Source organism: Lampris incognitus, chromosome 15 (genome assembly GCF_029633865.1).
Source record: "Lampris incognitus isolate fLamInc1 chromosome 15, fLamInc1.hap2, whole genome shotgun sequence".
In the NCBI taxonomy this organism is placed as follows: Eukaryota; Metazoa; Chordata; class Actinopteri; order Lampriformes; family Lampridae; genus Lampris; species Lampris incognitus.
In genome coordinates, this window is record NC_079225.1 from 21,305,015 (window position 1) to 21,326,428 (window position 21,414).

At 42.5% G+C, this 21,414-nt stretch overlaps 1 protein-coding gene across 1 annotated transcript in view; it reads left to right on the forward strand.

Moving 5' to 3' along the window:
• si:dkey-119f1.1 (Structural maintenance of chromosomes protein 6-like) overlaps positions 1-21,146 on the forward strand; it is an 81,395-nt gene extending 60,249 nt beyond the window's left edge. Inside the window, exons 21-26 of the mRNA XM_056294433.1 lie at positions 2,217-2,362; positions 4,067-4,192; positions 6,294-6,399; positions 13,076-13,228; positions 18,115-18,212; positions 19,046-21,146. Coding sequence (XP_056150408.1) covers positions 2,217-2,362; positions 4,067-4,192; positions 6,294-6,399; positions 13,076-13,228; positions 18,115-18,212; positions 19,046-19,139 — 723 coding nt within the window. The 3' untranslated portion in view covers positions 19,140-21,146. The remainder of the gene's footprint in view (positions 1-2,216; positions 2,363-4,066; positions 4,193-6,293; positions 6,400-13,075; positions 13,229-18,114; positions 18,213-19,045) is intronic.
• The last annotated feature ends 268 nt before the right edge of the window (positions 21,147-21,414 follow it).

Consider the following 21,414-nt stretch of genomic DNA (forward strand, 5'->3'; position numbering starts at 1 on the left):
ACTGCTAATATGAAGAAGCCAGAAAGAAGATGATGTTAATCATTATTATAAATACAGCTTGAGTTGCAGCTACAGTTGAGAATGTGCCCTCAGAATAAAAATATCAACATCACACACACACACACGTAAACAGAGGTGCGTGATCTGGCAGCTAATGCACTTATGGTAAGTCGCTTTGGATAAAAGCGTCGGCAAAATGACTGTAATGTAATGTAAAGATGAAATAATTTACAAGCATTTAGGCAATGGTTTCAGCTACAGTTCCCCATGGTTTATATTGCATAGGTATTGGATCATATTTTTTTCTCCCCTCCCATATCCAATCCAGCATTCTGGGCCAGTATTGACGTGATACCATGGATCAGATCAGGACATTCCTACTTCAGACTGTCAGCTGTGTGGTCAGAGTGTAATGCAGAGCATACCAACCACCAGGACTGCACTTCCCAGGATTTTGTGATGAACTGGATTGTTACAGCCATGTATGAGTTTACAGTTCTGCTGGTCCAAAGGTCCATAGTGCAGGAGAAGAATGGCTTTGGTCTCAGTTGTGCACTGACCAGCAGAACACGTGTCATAATGTTTCCACTTGTGGCAGGGATAAACAAACATTTCTTTGCTAGTTTGGCCACTAGTGGGAAATGTGCCTCATGCTGCCTTCACCATTCCAGTGGATTTGTCTCTGGACCAGCCTCCACGGTTTTGAGATAGAGGTTGAGCTCCTTCTCAATGCACACTCTGACTGAGGGACTGTTTGGCTTGGCTTTGCAGCTCTTTTAAAGTAGCTGCTCAGTCTTCTTTTTCATCTTAGCAGAAACCTGTGCAGCAGATGAAAGGGGGCTGCCTGTTCAGCCACCAGGCTCCAGTTCTGCAGTAGCTCTTGTCTTAATGTAGTCCACCCTCTCTTTTTTAATGTATGTTGTTTTAAACCGATGGTCAACAAGAGATGCCATGGTGGTCTGGTTATCATTTAAGTAGTTTAGAATGTCTCCTTTGATGGTCTTGGTGAGCTGAGTGTCGTCATCCTGAGGCTTGAGTACCTGGTTATTGAAAAGATTGAGGACCGGTTTCAAGTAGGAAACATCTGTGTTCTGGTCCCCAGACACGGCATCTGTAAACTCCATAAGAGGACTCAATGCCTTGCTCATGGACTCCAGAACGTCCAAGTTAGGACCAGATGTCGCATTTTCTTGTCGGCACAGAGGACCTGTGAGAGAGCTTTCTCCTGCTCTGTGACCCTTTCAATTATTTTTTGCAGCGAGCCCCACCTGGTAGGGATGTCTGATCAGCTGATGAGCAGGCAAGCCCAGTTCTGCTTGGGCCTTGGCCAGTTCACGTCTTCTCTTTCATGAATTACAGAAGGCACTCACCAACTTCTTGCGGGGCTTGGGCTTGGTCTGTTTCATCCAATTGCCACAGGGACCACGGCCCCTGCCTGGAGCTGCGCCCGAGGAGGAAACACGGAGGGCGGTCTGACAGGATGCATAATTGGGGTAGGCTAGGCTAACTGCAAACCCATGCAGACCGGCGGTTCAGACATCCTGGCTGGTGTTTGTTCCCTTGGACAATGTTTTTTTTTTTTGTCGTTTGGTTTGGATATATTTGTTAGTTTGAATATATGTGTTTTTGTCTGTGGGCTAGGGGAAACAGCATTTCGTTTCACTTCATGTGTGCAAGTACATGAGATGAAATGACAAATAGTGTTCCCGATTCCTTACTGTTTTATTGCTTTAGAATGAATAAAAGTCATTCGACTGCATTTATTTTATATCATGAAAATCGCAACGTTTAAACACATAAGGGCCCCTTCTCCTGGTAGGCGAAAAAAGAAGTGGTTTGTCGCCAAATTGAAACACCAGAGAAGGGTAGATATGCCTGGCTGAGATCTGCACCCTACTGAGTGCACTCTTCTAATTGTTTTTGTGGTGTGTGGTGTGTGTGTGTGTGCAATCTGGTTGCTGAGTGACATAAAGGAAGATCTGATGTTGATGCTGCAATAACTGCTATAGTGCACAGTGGTGTGCGTTGTGGTTGTTGAAGATCAGCTGTCTTGTTGGTGTTGATCCAGTAGTATATATAGGACATGCACGCACACTGCTCATCAGTTGTCCTTTTTTCTTGTAATTTTGAATATGTACTTGTTTTTTTCTACCCATGTGTTTTGTATTTCAGAATTTGCTTGATAAATTATACATGTGTTTCCCGCTGTGGCCTAGGCATCTGTGGCTAAGGCCATGGAAATCTGTCCACAGCGCATACAGAAGTGTCGAACAGCCAGGAGTCTGGACAATGAGATCAACAGTGTCAAGTTTAACATTACCACCCAGCAAGACCAGCAAGGTGACCGCGAGGAGATCATTAGGTATCTTGTTTTGACTATTAGCCCCTTCCTCAATTCTCTCTGCACCTTACAGCTAAGCTGTTGTTTTCCCTTAAGAATTGTAACAATACTGGCATCACTTCTTTATTCCGATATGTGAATACACATATGGTTTTGCAGACAACCAGTGTACATTTTATTGTTGCAAGAATATCAGAAGCGTCCCACCTTTTCCAATATATACACAACAACCAAAGGCTAGAACCACAGTTTACCAACCATTTATGAAATCAGTTGTGGCTGTAGCCAAGGGAGGGTGTGAACATGTCAGTAAGCTTATTGGTATTGATCAATAATTACTTATAAATGTGCAATTGGTATCGAGACAGATATTAAAATTATGCCCAATATGTTGCACCAGTAAGGTGATGTATTAATTGTGTGCTAACAGTAAAAACAGTTGTTGATGGAGAGACAGGTAGTGCTACAGACTACAACGAAATATAGGACCTTTCGATATTTACAAATTTTTTTCACTTGAGACAGTGTGTAAGTCAGCATATTGCAGGGAAGAATTCAAGGATCTGTCTATGTATAGAACAAAGGCAAGAGCAAAAAGTTTGCGATATTTTATCCAAACCACTTATCCTGCTCTCAGGGTTGTGGGGATGCTGGAGCCTAACCCAGCAGTCATTGGGCGGCAGACGGGGAGACACCCTAGACAGGCTGCCAGGCCATTGTGTGTTGGCCCTGCGATATTTTATGCCAAATTAAATTTTACACATTTTCTCCACTTAAGGTAGAACAAGTAGGATTTGTCGGTTGTGGTTTGTAAACGCAACATTCAAAGATGGCCCTGGCTCAACGACACCAAAAGCGCACACCCCCTGACCGCAGTTGCCAGAACACATCCAAGTGTACAGGCCAAGTCCGCTTTTCTCTTCATTCCTATCCTCTCCTTCAGTGCTTGCCAGAGAGTGAAAGCCTACCCCAGATTCACTTTCGTTTTGGAACGAGCTTTGTCCGCTTGGTGTTTCACCTCGATGTATTTAAGTCTTTTTGGTACTGTGTCTGCCACGGTCGTAGCTTCCTCTTGGATGCATGCTTACAATCTCGATCTTTCATCTGGTCGCTATGTTTTTAGAGTTCCACTGTCTAAAGGTTAACACCCAGAAACGTCCCATACACAGCAAAATAAGAATATACAGGCAGAGGACAGGGTCTCTGCAGATACAGACACTGCCATACATGTCTAGTGGGTCATAAGTGAGGATTGAGAGGGATTGTTCTCTTATGAGTCTACTGATTTTTAGGAAGATCCTACTCATTCTACTTTTGAAGTTGAAGTAATTTGTGCTCATCTCCTTCTGTGAATGCAGACACTTGGGGACAGTGTAGTGTTTAATAATAAATCAGGACAGCTAAAAAAAAATTGTACCTGTCCTCATCTTCACCAACATCGCAGTTACAGTATAATAACAGGTAAACTCCACTGGTGGAAATTAGGACATGGTATTGGGATGGTTGGCCAAAATGAAATGATTAGATAACTGGCAACATTTTCAATACCATGCATCTGTAATAGTGGCTATTACTGACACATTTTCATTCATTTAACAAATTTATGTCCAGTGCTATTCAGTTTCCATCTGTACTTATACCAACTTTTTTTTTGCCCAGTGTAAAGTTATCTTCAACTCCACACACCTCTTTTACTTTTCCCCTATCCATCTGTCGGCCATATAGGCAGTACCATGAGGCACTGGAGAACTATAAGAACATGGCACAGCAGGTAAAGAGCCTCAACTCCTTCATGAAGACTCTGAACGGAATTTTAAACGAGAGGCTCGATGCTTATGCCAAGTTGAGGAGGTAAGCAATCTCGGAACCTATCAGCTATCGTCTAACGACAATGGCCAATATTTTGGTGCTTTCAGTGTAGCTGCTGGCTTTTTGCTTCTGTTTCATTAAAACTACCTCTTCTGTCTGCCCGTCATTGTTTACAGTCAGATTAGCAACTTGAGACAACGTCCACGACCGGATTGTTTCACAAGTAGTCGACAGTGGTCGGAACGTTTCTCCACACAGTACACAAACATTGATACTTTTAGTAGGTGTTTTAGGTCCAGACATTTCGGCCAATGTGTTCCACCTCTTTCGATCCCCACACAGACTGCTTACTTGCATACAACCAAAGCATGTTCCTATAGAAATACTAGTTGGACTACAACAGAAAACCAGAACGCTTCCAATACCAAAAACTTGTCCCTTGCCTACAGGGATGTAAGTCACATAAAATGCATCTCCATAATTCCTGTGTTTTTCAAGCAGCCATCACTGGAAAAATTGCCACCAGTGCTTGACATAAATATTAAATTAATGAGCTGACCAAGAAAAAGGCCTTTTTTTGACATGTCACTTTCAGGCATGCAAACATATTACCTTTCGGTGAAATTTGCTAGTTTGAATCCAAAATAGGTCACATATGTGATTTGTGCAGATCCACTGAGAAAGTGACTTCCAAGGCTGAGGCACATGGCAAAATAGTGAAAGCGGTCCCTTGAGACACTGGTCCAGGCCAAGAGGAAAAAATAAGGAAAGCCGCTCTAAGCAATAGGATACTCTTTCATGTTCACATTTGTAATTGTTCTTTTCACATTTTAACATAGTTTCTGGCACAGAGCAGATATGGAGGATAATAATTTTGAAAACTTAGTAGTTGTGTACCTGTTGGGGCTGCCCCTCACTGGTTTTCTTTGTAAATGTGAGCATATGTAAAGGTGCTCTCAATAAATTAATGTTTTGTACTTTATTTTGCTCAATCTTGTAATTTTTTTAGCTTGTGACCAGTGCCAGAGCAAGCCTAAAAGACATCGGAAATGAGCATTTAGTAGCTTATTTAAAAAAAATATATATATATCTGGAGGAGTATACCCCCAGACCCCCCAGCGGGTCTGTGTTTTTCTCTACTCATGCACCCTTCTCACCTTTTTCACCCCTAACCAGTTTGCATCCCTGAACTTGTTTTAGACTTAATACTTTTACAGAAGGAAATTGTAAGCTTTGAGTTCTCTTACATGACATTGGATTTCTGACACAAGGCTGTTTTTACCCTGCATTCATTCCAAAACTGTCTGAAGCAACAAAGGTATGATGAGCAACAAAAGCAGCTGGTGGCTTTTTGGTGTTGGCACAGGTGTAGAAAAACCCAGTGCTGGGCATCCGGGTAGCATAGTGGTCTATTCCGTTACCAACCAACAAAGGGATCACTGGTTCAAATCCCAGTGTTACCTCCGGCTTGGTCAGGCATCCCTGCAGCCACAATTGGCCGTATCTGCAGGTGGGAAGCCAGATGTGGATATGTGTCCTGGTCGCTGCACTAGCACATTCTCTGGTTGGTCAGGGCACCTGTTCAGGGGGGAGGGGGAACAGTGGGATCCTCCCACACGCTACGTCCCCCTGGTGAAACTCCTCACTGTCAGGTGAAAAGAAGCGGCTGGCGACTCCACATGTATTGGAGGAGACATGTGGTAGTCTGCAGTCCTCCCTGGATTGGCAGAGAGGGTGGAGCAGAGACTGGGATGGCTCGGGAAGAGTGGGGTAATTGGCCGGATACAATTGGGGAGAAGAATCAAAAAAACAAAAAAAAAGAAAGAAAGAAATACCCAGTGCTCTGTACCACCTGCTCATAGAAATTATTTTATGGTAATAACAGTAAGAAAGTGCTTGTTTTCCATGAGACATATCCCAGTCACACAACTGCCATGTATACGCACTTAAATGTTTTCATTCGACTAGGACTCCCCCAAACCTGAAAAATATTTTAGGAATTCTTTCACCATAACCCTTGAATTTATCGAATGTCACTTTTTGTCCCCTTCTTGACTTTCTTTCATCATATCCCATGCTCTTCCCTTTTTTTCATCTTCCTCTATATATCTACTACTCTTCTTGTATCACTCCTTTGTCCTAGGCTTCTGTCTGCGCGCTGTAAATACTACTTTGATAGCATGCTGGCCCAGAGAGGTTACACAGGGAGCATGACCTTTGACCACAAGAATGAAACCCTCTCCATCTCGGTAAGAGCTTGTGCTGTATTATAGTCACATAACTCTTAAGACTATTTTCCAGACTTTTTTTTTAATTTCAATAATATTTTACTGGAAGGAACATGGGGTGTACAAAAATACAAATACAATGGAAATGATTGTCCCTCCATATTTTGGTAATTCCCAGCCCCCTCCCACACAGCCCTCACCCATTGCCGATGCAAAATAAAAAAATTAACATTGATTACAGTAATTATAAGATAAATCAAAAACTACAAAATACAAATAAAATGGGTTATAGAACTTTACATCAATCAATCAAGTTGCATTTTATATTGCACTTTTCTAGCTGCAACAGCCACTCAAAGTGCTTTACAATTAATTAATTCACACATACCCCCGATGGCATATAAACTATGCAAGGTAACAACTGCTCAAGTATTAAAGGTACAATTCATGACCATTCATTGACTTTCCGATCAAATCAAGAGTATTATGTGATGTCATTGATTACCAGAAGCCGAGTTTAAATACCTGGGGTCAACTGTCCAAAGTAACGGGGAGTGCAGGAGAGAGGTGGAGAAGAGTGTCAGGAGTGATTTGCGACAGAAGGGTACCAACAAGAGTTAAAGGGAAGGTTTACAAGATGGTTGTGAGACCAGCTATGTTATATGGTGTGGAGACAGTGGCACTGACGAAAAGACAGGAGGTGGAGCTGGAGGTGGCAGAGTTGAAGATGTTAGATTTTCACTGGGAGTGACGAAGAAGGACAGGATTAGGAACGATTATATTGGACCGCTGAAGTTGGACGGTTTGGAGACAAAGCAAGAGAGACAAGATTGAGATGGCTTGGACATGTGTGGAGGAGAGATGCTGGGTATATTGGGAGAAGGATGCTGAATATGGAGCTGCCAGGGAAGAGGAAAAGAGAAAGGCCAAAGAGGAGGTTTATGGATGTAGTGAGGGAAGACATGCAGGTGGCTGGTGTGACAGAGGACGATGCAGAAGACAGGAAGAAATGGAAAGGGATGATCTGCTGTGGCGACCCCTAACGGGAGCAGCCGGAAGTAGTAATAGATTTATTACCAGAAGCTGATTGAACATCAAGATGCATTCAATTATCTCACAAGTACCAAGTTCAGGAACATGAAGTACAGAGCACCATGTACAAATGAACCATTAGTAGTCATTTCTGTTTACATAAGTTATGCTTTATGATGTCATAAATTTTAGTAGTTGGAGAAAAATATATGTCATAAGTATAGTAGTCTACTCTGATACACAGCATCCAATTAAAACTAAGACAAGGGATCGACCCAGTATTGCCTTAGTCATCGTTTTTCATATTTTCATCGGCCAGCCGATTTAAAAAAAAGTCCGCTACACAACATGCACATTTCCGACGCAGCCTTCGCTCTCCTGAAGTAGAGCATGACACTCACTCAAACAACACCAACACAGAAGAGAAGTACCGAGGAGTTGGACCACTTTTCTAAGCTAAAAGGAGCATGCCAGATGCCTGAAAAACCACTCGGTTGGCAAGAAAAGCATGCCATAACTAACGTTATGGCATGCTTTTCGTAACGTTAGTTCCGCCGTCTCTCTCGCTCTCCCTCCCACACACACACCAAAGAGCATAACGTTGGTCTGAAGTGAACTCGACAACAGGTTGTCAATTCAAACAGAGAACGCTATTTCTACTGCTGTGCTTAACCTTCATATGTAACAAGGCTAAAAGAAAAAAGCTAACGTGATATTTTAGTTGCATACAGAGTGTCATTGTCAGTGTTGTGCATGAACGTGCTACAAGAACGGCGGTCATTAAACATGATATCATCCATCCATCCATTATCTTAACCGCTTATCCTGCTCTCAGGGTCGCGGGGATGCTGAAGCCTATTCCAGCAGTTATTGGGCGATAGGTGGTGAGACACTCTGGACAGGCCGCCAGGCCATCACAGGGCCGACACACATACACACACACCCATTCATTCCTAGGGACAATTTAGTACGGCCAGTTCACCTGACCTACATGTCTTTGGACTGTGGGAGGAAACCAGAGCCCCCAGAGAAAACCCACGCAGACACGGGGAGAACATGCAAACTCCACACAGAGGACGACCCGGGGATGACCCACCAAGGTTTGACTACCCCAGGGCTCGAACCCAGGACCTTCTTGCTGTGAGGCGACCGCGCTAACCATTGCGCCACCGTGCTGCCTAACATGATACCATGTACAACATATTTTGATATAGAACATCATCGGGTGGTAGCGCGTTGCTAAAAGAGTGGCGGTCATTAAACGTGGTATCATGTACAACATACTTTGATGTCTTATACATCATTAATCCCAGATGACGACGTTAGGCGGTAACGCGTTGCTAAGAGCAGTGGTCATTGCTATCCATGTTTGATTGCCATGAATGTTATTTGTGTCATTGTTTGATTTGGTTGGGGGTTTTTTTTGTAGTTTATTTTCAGAAATATTGATTCGTTTTGTATTAAAACTAGGCAGGAAGTACTTTTCAGGAGAACTTTTTATACTCTGCTTAAAAGTTTTATTACATTGCCCATTATGTTTGTTTAAGTGAACTCATTCCCTCTTGGTTGTGTGCAGCCAGCGAGGTATGTTTATTATTTATTACGTGTTTTATGTTTCGTTACGCATATTTATAGTTAGGTTTCTACAGTTTATGTATGATATGCAGGCGTGCTTATTCTGTATACATCGAATTGTACAGTTATGTATTTGAACAGTTAATGGATTTGATGACGGTGATGTTGAATTAAGTACAAGTAAGATGGATATCGGTAACAGAAGAACCATGGTGTCGTACATTTCCTGGAGGGAGTGATATAGAGTAATTCTTTATATATATCCCCCTTTTTTTCTCCCTAATTGTACTTGGCCGATTACCCTACTCTTCACAGCCGCCTTCCCACCCACAGACACGGCCAATTGTATCTGAATGTAGTGCCGCATGAACAGGCCGTTTGACGGCAAGATAAAGCGGTGAAAATATTCAAAACATAGCCTACACTTAAACGGATTTTTTCTCCCCAATTGTATCTGGCCATTTACCCCGCTCTTTTTGAGCCGTTCTGGTCCCTACTCCACCCCCCTCTGTCGATCCGGGAGGGGTGCCCCGACCGACCAGAGGAGGCGCTAGTGCAGCAACCAGGACAAATACCCATGGCCGACTTCCCACCCGCAGACATGGTCAATTGTGTCTGTAGGGACACTCGACCAAGCCGGAGGTAACATGGGGATTTGAACCGGCAATCCCGTGTTCACTTAAACGGATTTTATTTTTTTAGGTGAGCCTTTTCTTAAGTGGCTAAAATGCGTTTTGTCCGTGTCCCAATCCTCAACTTCCATGCTGGCTACTCCTGCCAAATCTCCAAACTGGGAGCGCACAGACTCCAATCTACTGCAGGTAATACACACCGACTATTGATAAGTACCTCATAAAACCCCACTTCAAAAAACCCGAAGTATCACTTAAAAGATGAGAGAAAAGGAAAATAATGACACTAATGTACATATTTCCATTCAGTTCAGTCAAAGCCTGCTGGGAGCACTTTAACCAATTTATGTAGAGTTATTTTAATATAATTATTCAGTTTGATCAAAGTTTACTTCCTGCTGTCCATACAGTTTAATTCATTCCATTTTCATGTTTTTTTGAAGTTATTTTTAATTTAAAAAAAAAGAATTCCACTCAGATTGTTATGTAGTGCCTTGAACATCATGTACTTTATTTTTTTCAAATATTTTCTGTTTTACACAAAAATCAATTGAACATATGTTAATTTAAAGGCAGGTTTGTGTTGCTGTGTATTTTGGCAAAAAAATTTCTACATTTACTGCAACCAAATATCAGCTATTGACGTCCATAACTTGGCAATAATCGGTAACGGTACTGGCCCTGGGGGAAAAAAAGTCAGTCGACCCATAATTAAGACATACTCGGGCTTGGTCGGGTGTCCCTGTGGATACGATTGGCCATGTCTGCAGGTGGGAAGCCGGATGTGGGTATGTGTCCTGGTTGCTGCACTGGCGCCTCCTCTGGTCGGTCAGGGTACCTGTTCGGGAGGGAGAGGGATCCGGGGGGTGATAGTGTGAACCTCCCACGTGAAACTTCTCACTGTAAGGTGAAAAGAAGCTGCTGGCGACTCCACATGTATTGGAGGAGGCATGTGGTAGTCTGCAGCCCTCCCCAGATCAGCAGAGGGGTTGGAGCAGTGACTGGATGGCTCAGAGGAGTAGGGTAATTGGCCGGATAAAATTGGGGTGAAAAGGGGGAAAAATTCCCAAAAAGAAAATAAGACATAGAATACAAATAATAAGTGGTCTTAGTCACAGGGAAGCACGTGTCACCTTATCACCTCTTATTTCACTGCATGCTGTCCGTCTTGGGAGTGAGAGCCCTCATCTGTTGCTCGCCTTGAGGTTTCTTCCTATTTTTTCTCCCTGTTAAAGGTTTTTTTTTTAGGGAGTTGTTCCTTATCCAATGAGAGGGTCTAAGGACAGGATGTTGTGACATAGCTTACTGGTAGCCTGCAGCTGCACTTTGAAACACCGTGGCCAATGCTGGAGTCAGAAAGGAAGGAGAAACAGCAGAACTGGAAAATCCTACTGCTTCCCTGAAGTCAGTGAGGCAAGAGTTTGCCTTTCCCGTGAATTATGTCAAAAAGGAACACGTTGACAGAAAAACTAGTTCGTGGGCCATCACAGAAAGTTGAATCAGTTCATCTCGACAATGTTTATTGAGAGAGAAATGTTGCATCACTCATCTAAATGACCTCTTCAGTCTCAACTGACTGCAGGTATCCCCACCCTTGTAAACAATAGTGGCAAAACAACCGAAAACAATCAGTTTCATATGCAAATTGCTGTGAGCATTAACTAGCGTTTCAATAGCAATGTGTACTATTCACAGAGGATTGGGGAATGGTTGCAATCACACTATTGTAAGATGGCGACAGATGTACTCTTAGCCCCCTGCCTCAGATCAGGGATGGTCGTTCCCTCTTCACATAGGTGGCCTCTTTGACTGCGCGTTCAAACCAGCATTCCTCCCTATCATGGATGTGCACAACCTCATTCTTGAAAGAGTGGCCACTGGCCTGTAGATGGGTGTAGGCTGTGGGGTCCTGGCCTGATTCGTTAGCTCTTCTGTATTGTGTCTTCCTCTTGGCCTGTGTCTGTTAACAGTGTACACTATTTGCTCCATTTGTGCCAGGGAACCCGATCCTTGGGGTGGACTAATTTCTGGCGCAGTGTGTTTTGGGGTTTGAAAGCAACTGTTTGGAAATTATGTGTCTCAACTGTTCCATCACTCCTGCCACATACGGAATCACCACTGGTTTACGCTTAGGCAGCTGTTGTCCTTCTCTCTTTGATCGGCTGATGCGGTGTTTGGGCATCTTCCTGGCTTTGACAAACACCCAGTTAGGATAACCAAACAAACAGGGCCTGTTTAATATGAGAATTCTCCCCTTTCCTGACCACTCTGTTGGTGGGGACATTGTCAGCTCGGTGGTACAGAGTCCTGATGACTCCTAGTTTGTGCTCTAGTGGATGATGAAAATCAAACCTTAAGTACTGATAAGTATGTCTAGGTTTACAGTAGACAACAACAATCAAAATGTCCCCCATCGCCAATTGCAGTTTCACTGCGTAAGAACGCCAACTTGTCTTTTATTTTATTTTTTTATATCCTCGCTTATGAACTTGATGTGGTTGTAATTAATTGTAATTGTGTTACTATAATTCTACAATAACTCCTTACTGTTGAATGAACAAGACTTTGTTAAATTTGTAACTCGCTAGTCGTGCTAGCGCTTTATTTCAGGTCGTCTAATCCACTCTCTCACTTCTTCCTATCGATTACCCAGATGTACTATTCCCCACGAACCACAGTGACACCTTCAGGTCGATGATATATATAGCCGAGCTATAGACAGACATCAAATCCCCCTTTCTGGTACTGTTACATAACAAAGATAACAAGGTTTCCATATAAAACATCTGTCTAACACACAATCTTTCAATAAAACTCAAATATATTCTTAGAACTTGTGCCTCTCGTATAAAATATTCCATATCACTTTGTTTTCTTGTTAACACATTCTCTTTAACTGCATTTCTTTCACATATCGCACATCATATAAAATATGCCATATCACTCTTTCCTTGACTTTTAACACATTTTGTTTAACCTCAAACATGTCTATCACATATCACAATACCCCAAGTGCTAGAAGCTGCTGTTTACCGGAGTCAAATTCCTCGTGTGCATAGGCACACTTAGCCAATAAAGTTTATTCTGATTATAATGTCTTTAAAGTCCATCTGTTTAGCCAGTCCACATTCAATGGTAAGTATTGTCATTGCTTATTTAGGATGAACATGATTATTGCTGGGTGGCCCTGGGCATAGCCGTCAGTGCTGGGGGGGGGGGGGATGCTTGAATTGAATCGTGACCTTAAAATTGAAACTCAAATTGATTCGTGGATTTGGAGAATTGCGACACCCTTAATATAAAAATATACATGTTATCAGAATTTTTAAACCTGAAATCAGTACTCTAAAATCCAGTTTCCACTACTCCCCCCTCCCTGTCTTTTCTATCCATTTCCTTTCTTCATTTCTAACTAGTGCTTAATTTACCATCTCTGTTTTTCCTCCCTTCCTCATCAGGTGCAGCCAGGTGAAGGGGACAAAGCTGATTTGAGTGACATGCGCTCCCTGTCAGGTGGCGAGCGCTCCTTCTCCACTGTTTGTTTTGTCCTCTCTCTTTGGGCCATCACAGAGGCGCCATTCCGCTGCCTCGATGAGTTCGACGTCTACATGGTAAATATATAATTTTTTGGTTTTTATTTTCTTTTTTGTTATATATATATACTGCTCAAAAAAATAAAGGGAACACCTAAAAACACAATATAGACCTCGATGAATGAAATATTTCAGCTGAAAATCTTTATTTATTAGACAGAGGAATGTGTTTAGAGCAAAATAAGCTAAGAATGATCAATGGAAATCAAAATTATTAGCCCATTAAGGTCTGGATTCAGAATCATACTCAAAATCAAAGTGGAAAATGAGAACATAGGCTGATCCAACTTCTGTGGAAATTCTTCAAGACGATTCAAAATGAGGCTCAGTAGTGTGTGTGGCCTCCACGTGCCTGTATGCATTCCCTGCAACGTCTGGGCATGCTCCTGATGAGACGACGGATGGTCTCCTGAGGGATCTCCTCCCAGACCTGTGAAGAGCACAGGGCGCCAATGGCGAATCTGCCAACCAAGATGTTCTCTGGCAAAGGTCAATCGGGCTGCACGGTGTTGGGCTGTGAGCACAGGCCCCAATTGTGGACGTCGGGCCCTCATACCATCCTCATGCATTCTGTTTCTCACTGTTTGAGCAGAAACCTGCACATTAGTGGCCTGTTGAAGGTCGTTTTGTAGGGCTCCGGCAGTGCTCCTCCTGTTCCTCCTTGCACAAAGGACCAGATAGCGGTCCTGCCGCGGGGTTGTTGTTCTCCTGCGGCCCCCTCCACGTCTCCTGGTGTACTGGCCTGTCTCCTGGTACCTCCTCCATGCTCTGGACACTGTGCTGGGAGACACATCAAATCTTCTTGCCACAGCACGCATTGATGTGCCATCCTGGATGAGCTGCACTACCTGAGCAACTTCTGTAGGTTGCAGATACCGCCTCATGCCACCTCTAGTGGTGAGGGCACTAGCAAAATGAAAAACTAACCAAAGATCGGCCAGAAAAGATGAGGACAGGCAAATGGTCTGTGGCCACCACCTGCAAATCCATTCCTTTTATAGGGGTTGTCTTGCAAATTGTCTAATTTCCACCAGGTGGAAATTAGACAATTTACCAACAGGTGAAATTGAGTCACAAATCAGTGTTGCTTCCTAACTGGACAGGTTGATATCTCAAAAGTGTGATTGACTTGGAGCTACATTGCATTGCTTATGTGTTCCCTTTATTTTTTTGAGCAGTGTATATCAGTCTGCTTCACATTAGTTGAGCACTTATAACAAAACCATTGACGGTTTCGGGGTAAAAAGTGCGATACATGTATATATATATATTTATTTATTTTTACAACTGGGTTGTGTCAAGGCTGGCCAGGTTATTACAGCTGTACAGCCTGTGCTGATAATAACTACTTATAATTTAAACCATTGCAAGTAGGATTGAATTTATGCTTATGAATCGAGTTTATTCTCTCTTGCTTTCTACCCCCCCCCCCCCCCCAGACTAACAGCTTCTGGACACCGGGCTTTTTGGGTTGTGCTCAATAACTATTATTTCTGAGTTTGTAAGGCCTCTGTTTAACTCTAGTCTAAGCTGAAAAGTAGTAAAAATCATGAACAGTTTCATCTTTTCATATTTTGAATTTTTCATTGCCCCATTTTTTGACAATTTTTGCAGTAATATTTACTACCGAGAAATGTGTCGAACTTTGCTGTAGAGATATTCGGCCGTATGACTGTCGCTGGGAAAGGCTTTGTTGACATAGAATAGAAAGCCTTTATCATCATTGTACAGAATACAACACTGCTCATTGCGTCAAAAGACACAGGGACGGCTCGGAAGAGTGGGATAATTGGCCAAGTACAATTGGGGAGAAAAAGAGGGGGGAAAAAACAAACCACAGCCAATAATGCATGTTCTAAAATAATAAGTAAAATAAATAAAATTTAATCTTGCCCTAGAATAGGTGTACCTATTCCACTAGATTAATTATTGCACTACTATGAATGTAATTTCGCTATACGTTATTTCCGACAGGTATGTATCTCTTTATTATTACTACACAGTAAAATGTGTTCCCTGCGGGAGGGGAGAAGACACAAAGTCAGTGGAATTCTATTGTGTGGGTGTGAATGATCAGAATTTTTATTGGTGCAGGCAAATGTTTGTTGGTGCAGTGGACACACATTGCGGGAGCAGGTGGGAGTGTAACACACACATTGCAGGACCGGGCACTAATGGTCCTACATCCAGCAGGAGTGTGATTAAGAAAACAGTCCTGCGCAGGGCTCTACTTGTAATCAAAATTTCCTTGAGTTATTGTCAGCAATTTTGCCATTTGTTGGTTTTTGGCGTACCTGTGTAGAGTGGGTAGTGCTGGTAGAGCTGCTGTTCTTAAATCACTATGGTGACAAGCACGGGCTCAAGTCCACGAATACTAGGATGGTATCCAACGCTTTACCTGTGCCCTCATCCATAGGGTTAGTAGTTGTCAGGAAGGGTATCTGACGTAAAATTTTGCCAAATCAGTATGCAGATTGACAAGACCATACCAGATCAGTTGAGACCCGGGTTAACAACGACCGCCATCGGCGCTGTGCCCTCACAGGGTACCGATGGAAACTATAAAATCCGTTGTGGCAACCCCTAAGAAACAGAACAGGATGGGCATAAATCAGTGTAAGATAATATTGTTCATTAACTAACAAAAAGCATTCATTGTCACCAGTAGTCTTGCATCGGCATATTGTGGGGGTATGTCATGTTAGCATATGGTCACCAGAAAGCACAACTCTGCAAGTGCATTTCACAAGTTTCTCTTCTGTGTATGAATGTATATATGTGGGATACCACATTGTCTTTAAGTAATTATAGGGGCTGGTGACTAATCCTTCAGATATGAATTTAGTCAAGTATAGTCTGCGCTATGAAAAGAATTGGGGGGGGGGGGGGACAAGCTTTACAATTGAAGGCTATATTTTTAACAGTTTGAAAACGTGAAAGCTTTTTTTTCTCTGGAAAAAAAACTCCAGTACCACAATGTGTATTAGAGCTGCACAATATATCGAAATTTACCTTCATCGCAGTGTCAACATGCGCGATATACGTATCGCAAAAGACTGCTTGAACTGCGATAAATGGTGCCATTTAATTAAAGATACTACTAGGAGTTTTTGACTTTGGTGCCCCCTTCTGGAAGAAGGCGGTAGTGTCACTTGGCTGATTCTGCCTCAGTAACAACAAAATGTAATGTAAAAAAATAAAATTCTAACAGTGACTGACTCTGCAAAACTGGTAAGACGTAAGTTTTAAATTGAGATTGTTACGTAGTCATTTATAATATAAACTCCTAGTAGCTGCTTTAAATAGGCCTATATGTTCCTGTATTGCCATGCAATGAAGTTCAATTTATTGTCATTAAAAACAATGTGCAGGCACATGTTAAAAATGAAATGAGGGCTGTGGCATCACCAAACGGTGCAAGACAAACACAGTATAAGATATACACACATGAAGACCAAAAGCTAAAAATAAGTTAAAAGAGCAAGAGTACAAAATATTTAAAAATATCTACAGACATTGACTGGGCAACAGCTTGTGGAAAGAAGCTGTTTTTGAGCCTGGTAGTGTGGGCTTTGAGGCTCCTGTAGCACCTCTCAGAGCGCAGGGGGGAGAACAGTCCATAGTTGGGGTGGGTGGGATCTCTGCTGATGCTGAGACCCCTTCGAAGGCAGTGTTTGTGATAAATGTCTTTTATGGCTGGGAGCTGGGTACCGGTGATATGCTGGGCCACCTTGATGACCCGCTGCAGAGCTTTCTGGTCTACTGAGGTGCAGTTGCCGTACCACTGAGATGCAGCTGGTTGGTGGTATTTGTTCATTGTCAATATAGCGGCTGTAGGTCAGGTGCATTTTTTTTTTCTTCAATAAAACCATGTTGCTGGAATGGAAATAATGCATTCAATTTTTTTTTTCTCCATTCGGTGGGCATAGGCTGTTCATTGTCTGAGGTCTATGTTAGCAGCAAACCTAAACAGATAGACATTAAAAATGTATACTTCAATATTTGTTTATCATGAGTCATATCATCGCAATATTCAACAACGTTATCGCATGTTTTCCAAAATGTAGTGCAGCCCTAGTGTGTATGAACATCAGTAGAACACTATTGGTCATATGGATCCGGGCATTTCCCCGACTTCCCTGATCAGTCGCTCCTCATCCGTCGTCCAGCAGGACAGAGATATGAACAGGTTGACTGACAGATGTGCATGCTGAGCAGTGCTTAAATTTGCCATGATACGGAAGCAGGGGAACAAACAGGCTATGGGACGAGTAAAGCCCGGAAAGAAAATGATGAAAATGCTTATCACGGTGATGATTAAGGATTCCCTCCACTCAGCACACAGAAATTATTCGATGAAAAAAAACAAGCTTGGTGTTGAGGTTACATTCTATGTGGTTTGAAAACCTGAAAATACAAGTGTTTTTTCCGCAGCATCAACGCCTAGGAATAGAGCAGTGTTCTAAAATGCAGCTCCTCATGCTGTTGCAAGTCAGCTCGATGCTTGATACTATCAATGTAGGGATTTTATATTGAAATGACCTAGAGCAGTCTTTCTGATGCTTGTTAGCCATGTGTGGAGACAATAATTTGCATTTTAACAGATATGTACACATTGAAAATGCACTTTGTTTCTAGTTTCTGTTGACTTTGAGATGAAAGAATGTAGTAAGTGTGCTTTATAGCCAGTCACATCCTTATTTGCAAATTTCTTAGGGCTAGGTAAGTTTGGATAAGCTTGCTTGTACACCATTACATCATGATGTAATGGTGTACAATATATGGATATATTGCTCCGTCAGCCTATGTGAGCTGTGCACATGGAGTGCATGAACAATTTCTTGCAAGTTGTTGATTTTTCTTTTTTCAAGAGAAAATGTTCAAATGTTTTGTTGTTAAATCAGGACATGGTGAACAGGAGAATATCCATGGACATGATGCTGAAGATTGCGGATAGCCAGCGCTACAGACAGTTCATCTTCCTCACCCCGCAGAACATGAGGTAGCCACCACATCTCTGTAGATTTTTTGGTAATTTGATAGAAAAGGTGCAGTCAAACTTTTTCAGATGGGATTTTTTTAAAGCATGAAGCCATCTTAGAATTGTAAGCTATCCAATAAGTAGACAATATGAATACTATACTCAAGTTATTTTCTGTTTTCAAGAGGAAATTGGCCAATTTTCAACCTTACCTCTGTCTGAAACGGGGACAGTATATGAAAAATATCTGCAGTTGTTCCAATCATTACTGTTTCTCTTTTGGGGCAGTGAAACAGTCCCCCCCGCCCGCCACCGCCAAGTGACGTATTATGACATCAGGTGGCAGACAGAAAAATAACAGCGTAGTTTAGCTTGGGTTTCTAATTTCTACCTTACTGTAAAGATGCCATTCAACGAACACATCCTTATTCTCTCAGCTAAGCTACATTTCCAACAGTGGAAATGATGTCCCACAGCCTTAGTGCAGAGTATGAAATGGATGATGCTACAGGAGGTCGTACTCAGAGTGTTGTTATATAAGGGTAGATGCAAGTGCACTGCCATAAAGACTGAACCAGAGAATGCCGATTTCTGTCAATATAGTAGGCACTGAGATTATTTTTTTTTTGCCTCAGTCATCTACATAACCCATCAGTACTGCTTGCACATGCACAAAACCTTCAGCCTATTTTTCTCTTTTGAATTTTCTGAATGTGCTAGGGGGAAATCCTGTCAGTAATGGAGAGGAATAAAAATTAATATCTTAAGTCTAGGCTGTCTTATCACGTTACATTGCTCGTTTCCCAAGCTAAGGCACACCCATGTACTTAGTGTTGCTGTTGGTCTGTTTTCAGCTCCCTCCCCACCTCTAAACTCATCCGAATCCTGCGTCTCAAAGATCCAGTCCGTGGATTGCCGAGTAATCCAGAGGGTGAAGAGAAGCAGTAGGGTAGTCTCCCAGTCCACTTGTAATAACAATCTTGTATCATTATCAGTGCCCCTACTCTGTGGAGTCCCTCAGGGGTCTGTCCTTGGGCCAGACCTCCTCTTTATACATATTTCCTCTTGGTCATTTGTTTAGTCACTTTCAAGACATGTCATACCACTGTTATGCCAATGATACTCAGATCCATTTCTCTGCCAAACCCAATAACCTTAACTGTCCTCCCTCCATGATTGCTTAGCTGTCACCAAAGACTAGATGTCCCTTAATTTCCTCCATCTAAACCAAGCCTCTGGAGTCAGCTTCCCCAATCCATTAGATTTTCTTAATCTTGGGACTTCATCCCCCCCCCCCGAATATTTTTTCCTAGGATGAATCCAGATGAATCTTGAAAGTTCCCGCCCTCAGGCGCTAGGATTGGCCAGATCTGCCTGTCAGTTAACGCCGATGCGGCTGTTCTGGAACGTGACGTTGTTACCGTACACACCCAGTAGAGTTGGCACAGTTGGCTTGGGTAGGGTTAGGGTTGTTGCACGTTCGCATCAGCCTTAACTGACAGGAAGCTCTGGCCAATCCTAGCGCCTTAGGGCGGGAACTTTCCGGATTCACCCTAAGAAAAGAAAAAAAAAAATATCCCCCCCCCCCAATTGTATCTGGCCAATTACCCTACTCTTCTGGTCACTGCTGCTCCCCCTTTGCCGATCCGGGGAGGGCTGCAGACATGTTGCCAAGCAGATTCTTTTCACCTGACAGTGAAGAGTTTCGCCAGGAGGATCATGCCATTCCCCCCTGAACAGGTGCCCGACTGACCAGAGGAGGCGCTAGTGCACCAGGACACATCCACATTCAGCTTCCCACCTGCAGACACAGCCAATTGTATCTGTAGGGACGCCCGACCAAGCAATCTTTGGACCATTTTAAGTGACTTCTAAAAACCCCATCTTTTCAGGCAAGCCTTTTTATAGATCCCCACTCCTCCCTTGTGTTTTATTTCGTTTTTAGCTTGGTCTGTTTCTCCTTATGCCATGTCTTGTATTCATTCAATGTATTTTCTGTATTGAGTGTCAAGTCAGGTTTATTTGTATATCACAAATTTGCCTGAAGGAGCTCGACAGCAACAACATCCATCCGATAAGGAAGAACTCCCTTAAAAAAAAAAAAAAAACTTTAGCAAGGGGGAAAAAATGGTTAGAAACCTCAGAGAGGAGGGATCTCTCCCAAGACAGACTATGGATGTTGTGTTTACACAATTTACAGAACATTGAAAGAGGATAGCAGAATTATAATTCTCTTAAAAATTATAAAGCACTTTAACAGTTACAAAGTGCTATATAAATATTTTACTTGCTTAGCCCAGGATGTCTACCCTTGCTACTGTATTTGTGTTCTGATTTTTTTTTTTTTTAATTTAGATTGTAATCACAGGAGCAAGTGAAAATATTTGTTCTTAGGTTCCTGCCATATAATGTAAGTTTTAAAACATTGTTATTAAAAAAATAATTATGTTCATATGTTTCCGGACAAAGTTGCTGCTGTGATGTGTTTCAGTTCTCCAGTCATGCTCTGTAGTCTTGAGCACCCACTGCCAAAACGACATGCATTATGCACTTTTAATTGGACTAATGGGCTGTCAAAGTTATTTGCCTCAGCCTTGCCTTTTGATCTTTATAGACAAGACTTTGCGGTATTGTAAGATTGATTTATGCATTCTGTGATAAAGTGGGTGGAGAACACACTATTTGTCCTGTCATCAATCCTAATAATTTCCAGGTGTTGGTTTTCCCTGCTACAGTGGTGCAGCCTAAACTCAGGTGCTGCTGATCACCTTGAAAGGAGTATTTAAGCAGCAGCTTTGGAGTTGTCAGGGTGTAGATGTGTGCACGAGATGTTCATTTATTTGTTGTTAAAGCTCAATTATTGGGAGTTGAGTTTGTTCAGTTAAGATGAGTTAACTGTTAATTTGTTAATTTACTTTTTTTCCATATTTTGTTTATGTAGCAACACCCTGTAAATAAAGCAATTTATTATATAGAAGCGGTTTTGAGTCTGCCTCCTACATTTTAGCCACTCTGGCCAGGCTTCCCCACTTTTGGTGGTGGGATCCAGGCCAGTAGGAGGCAGTGAAGGAAGTGCCAACCTGAGAGAGGAAACTTCATGGTGTCCTTGACCAACACGGGGCAGCAGTCGACTGCCGGATCAACTGGGTTGTGCCGAGCTGTCCAGTCTTTGGTGACATCTGGCATGGAGGCGGTCTGGGAGGGGTGCCGGGGTGGAGCAGGA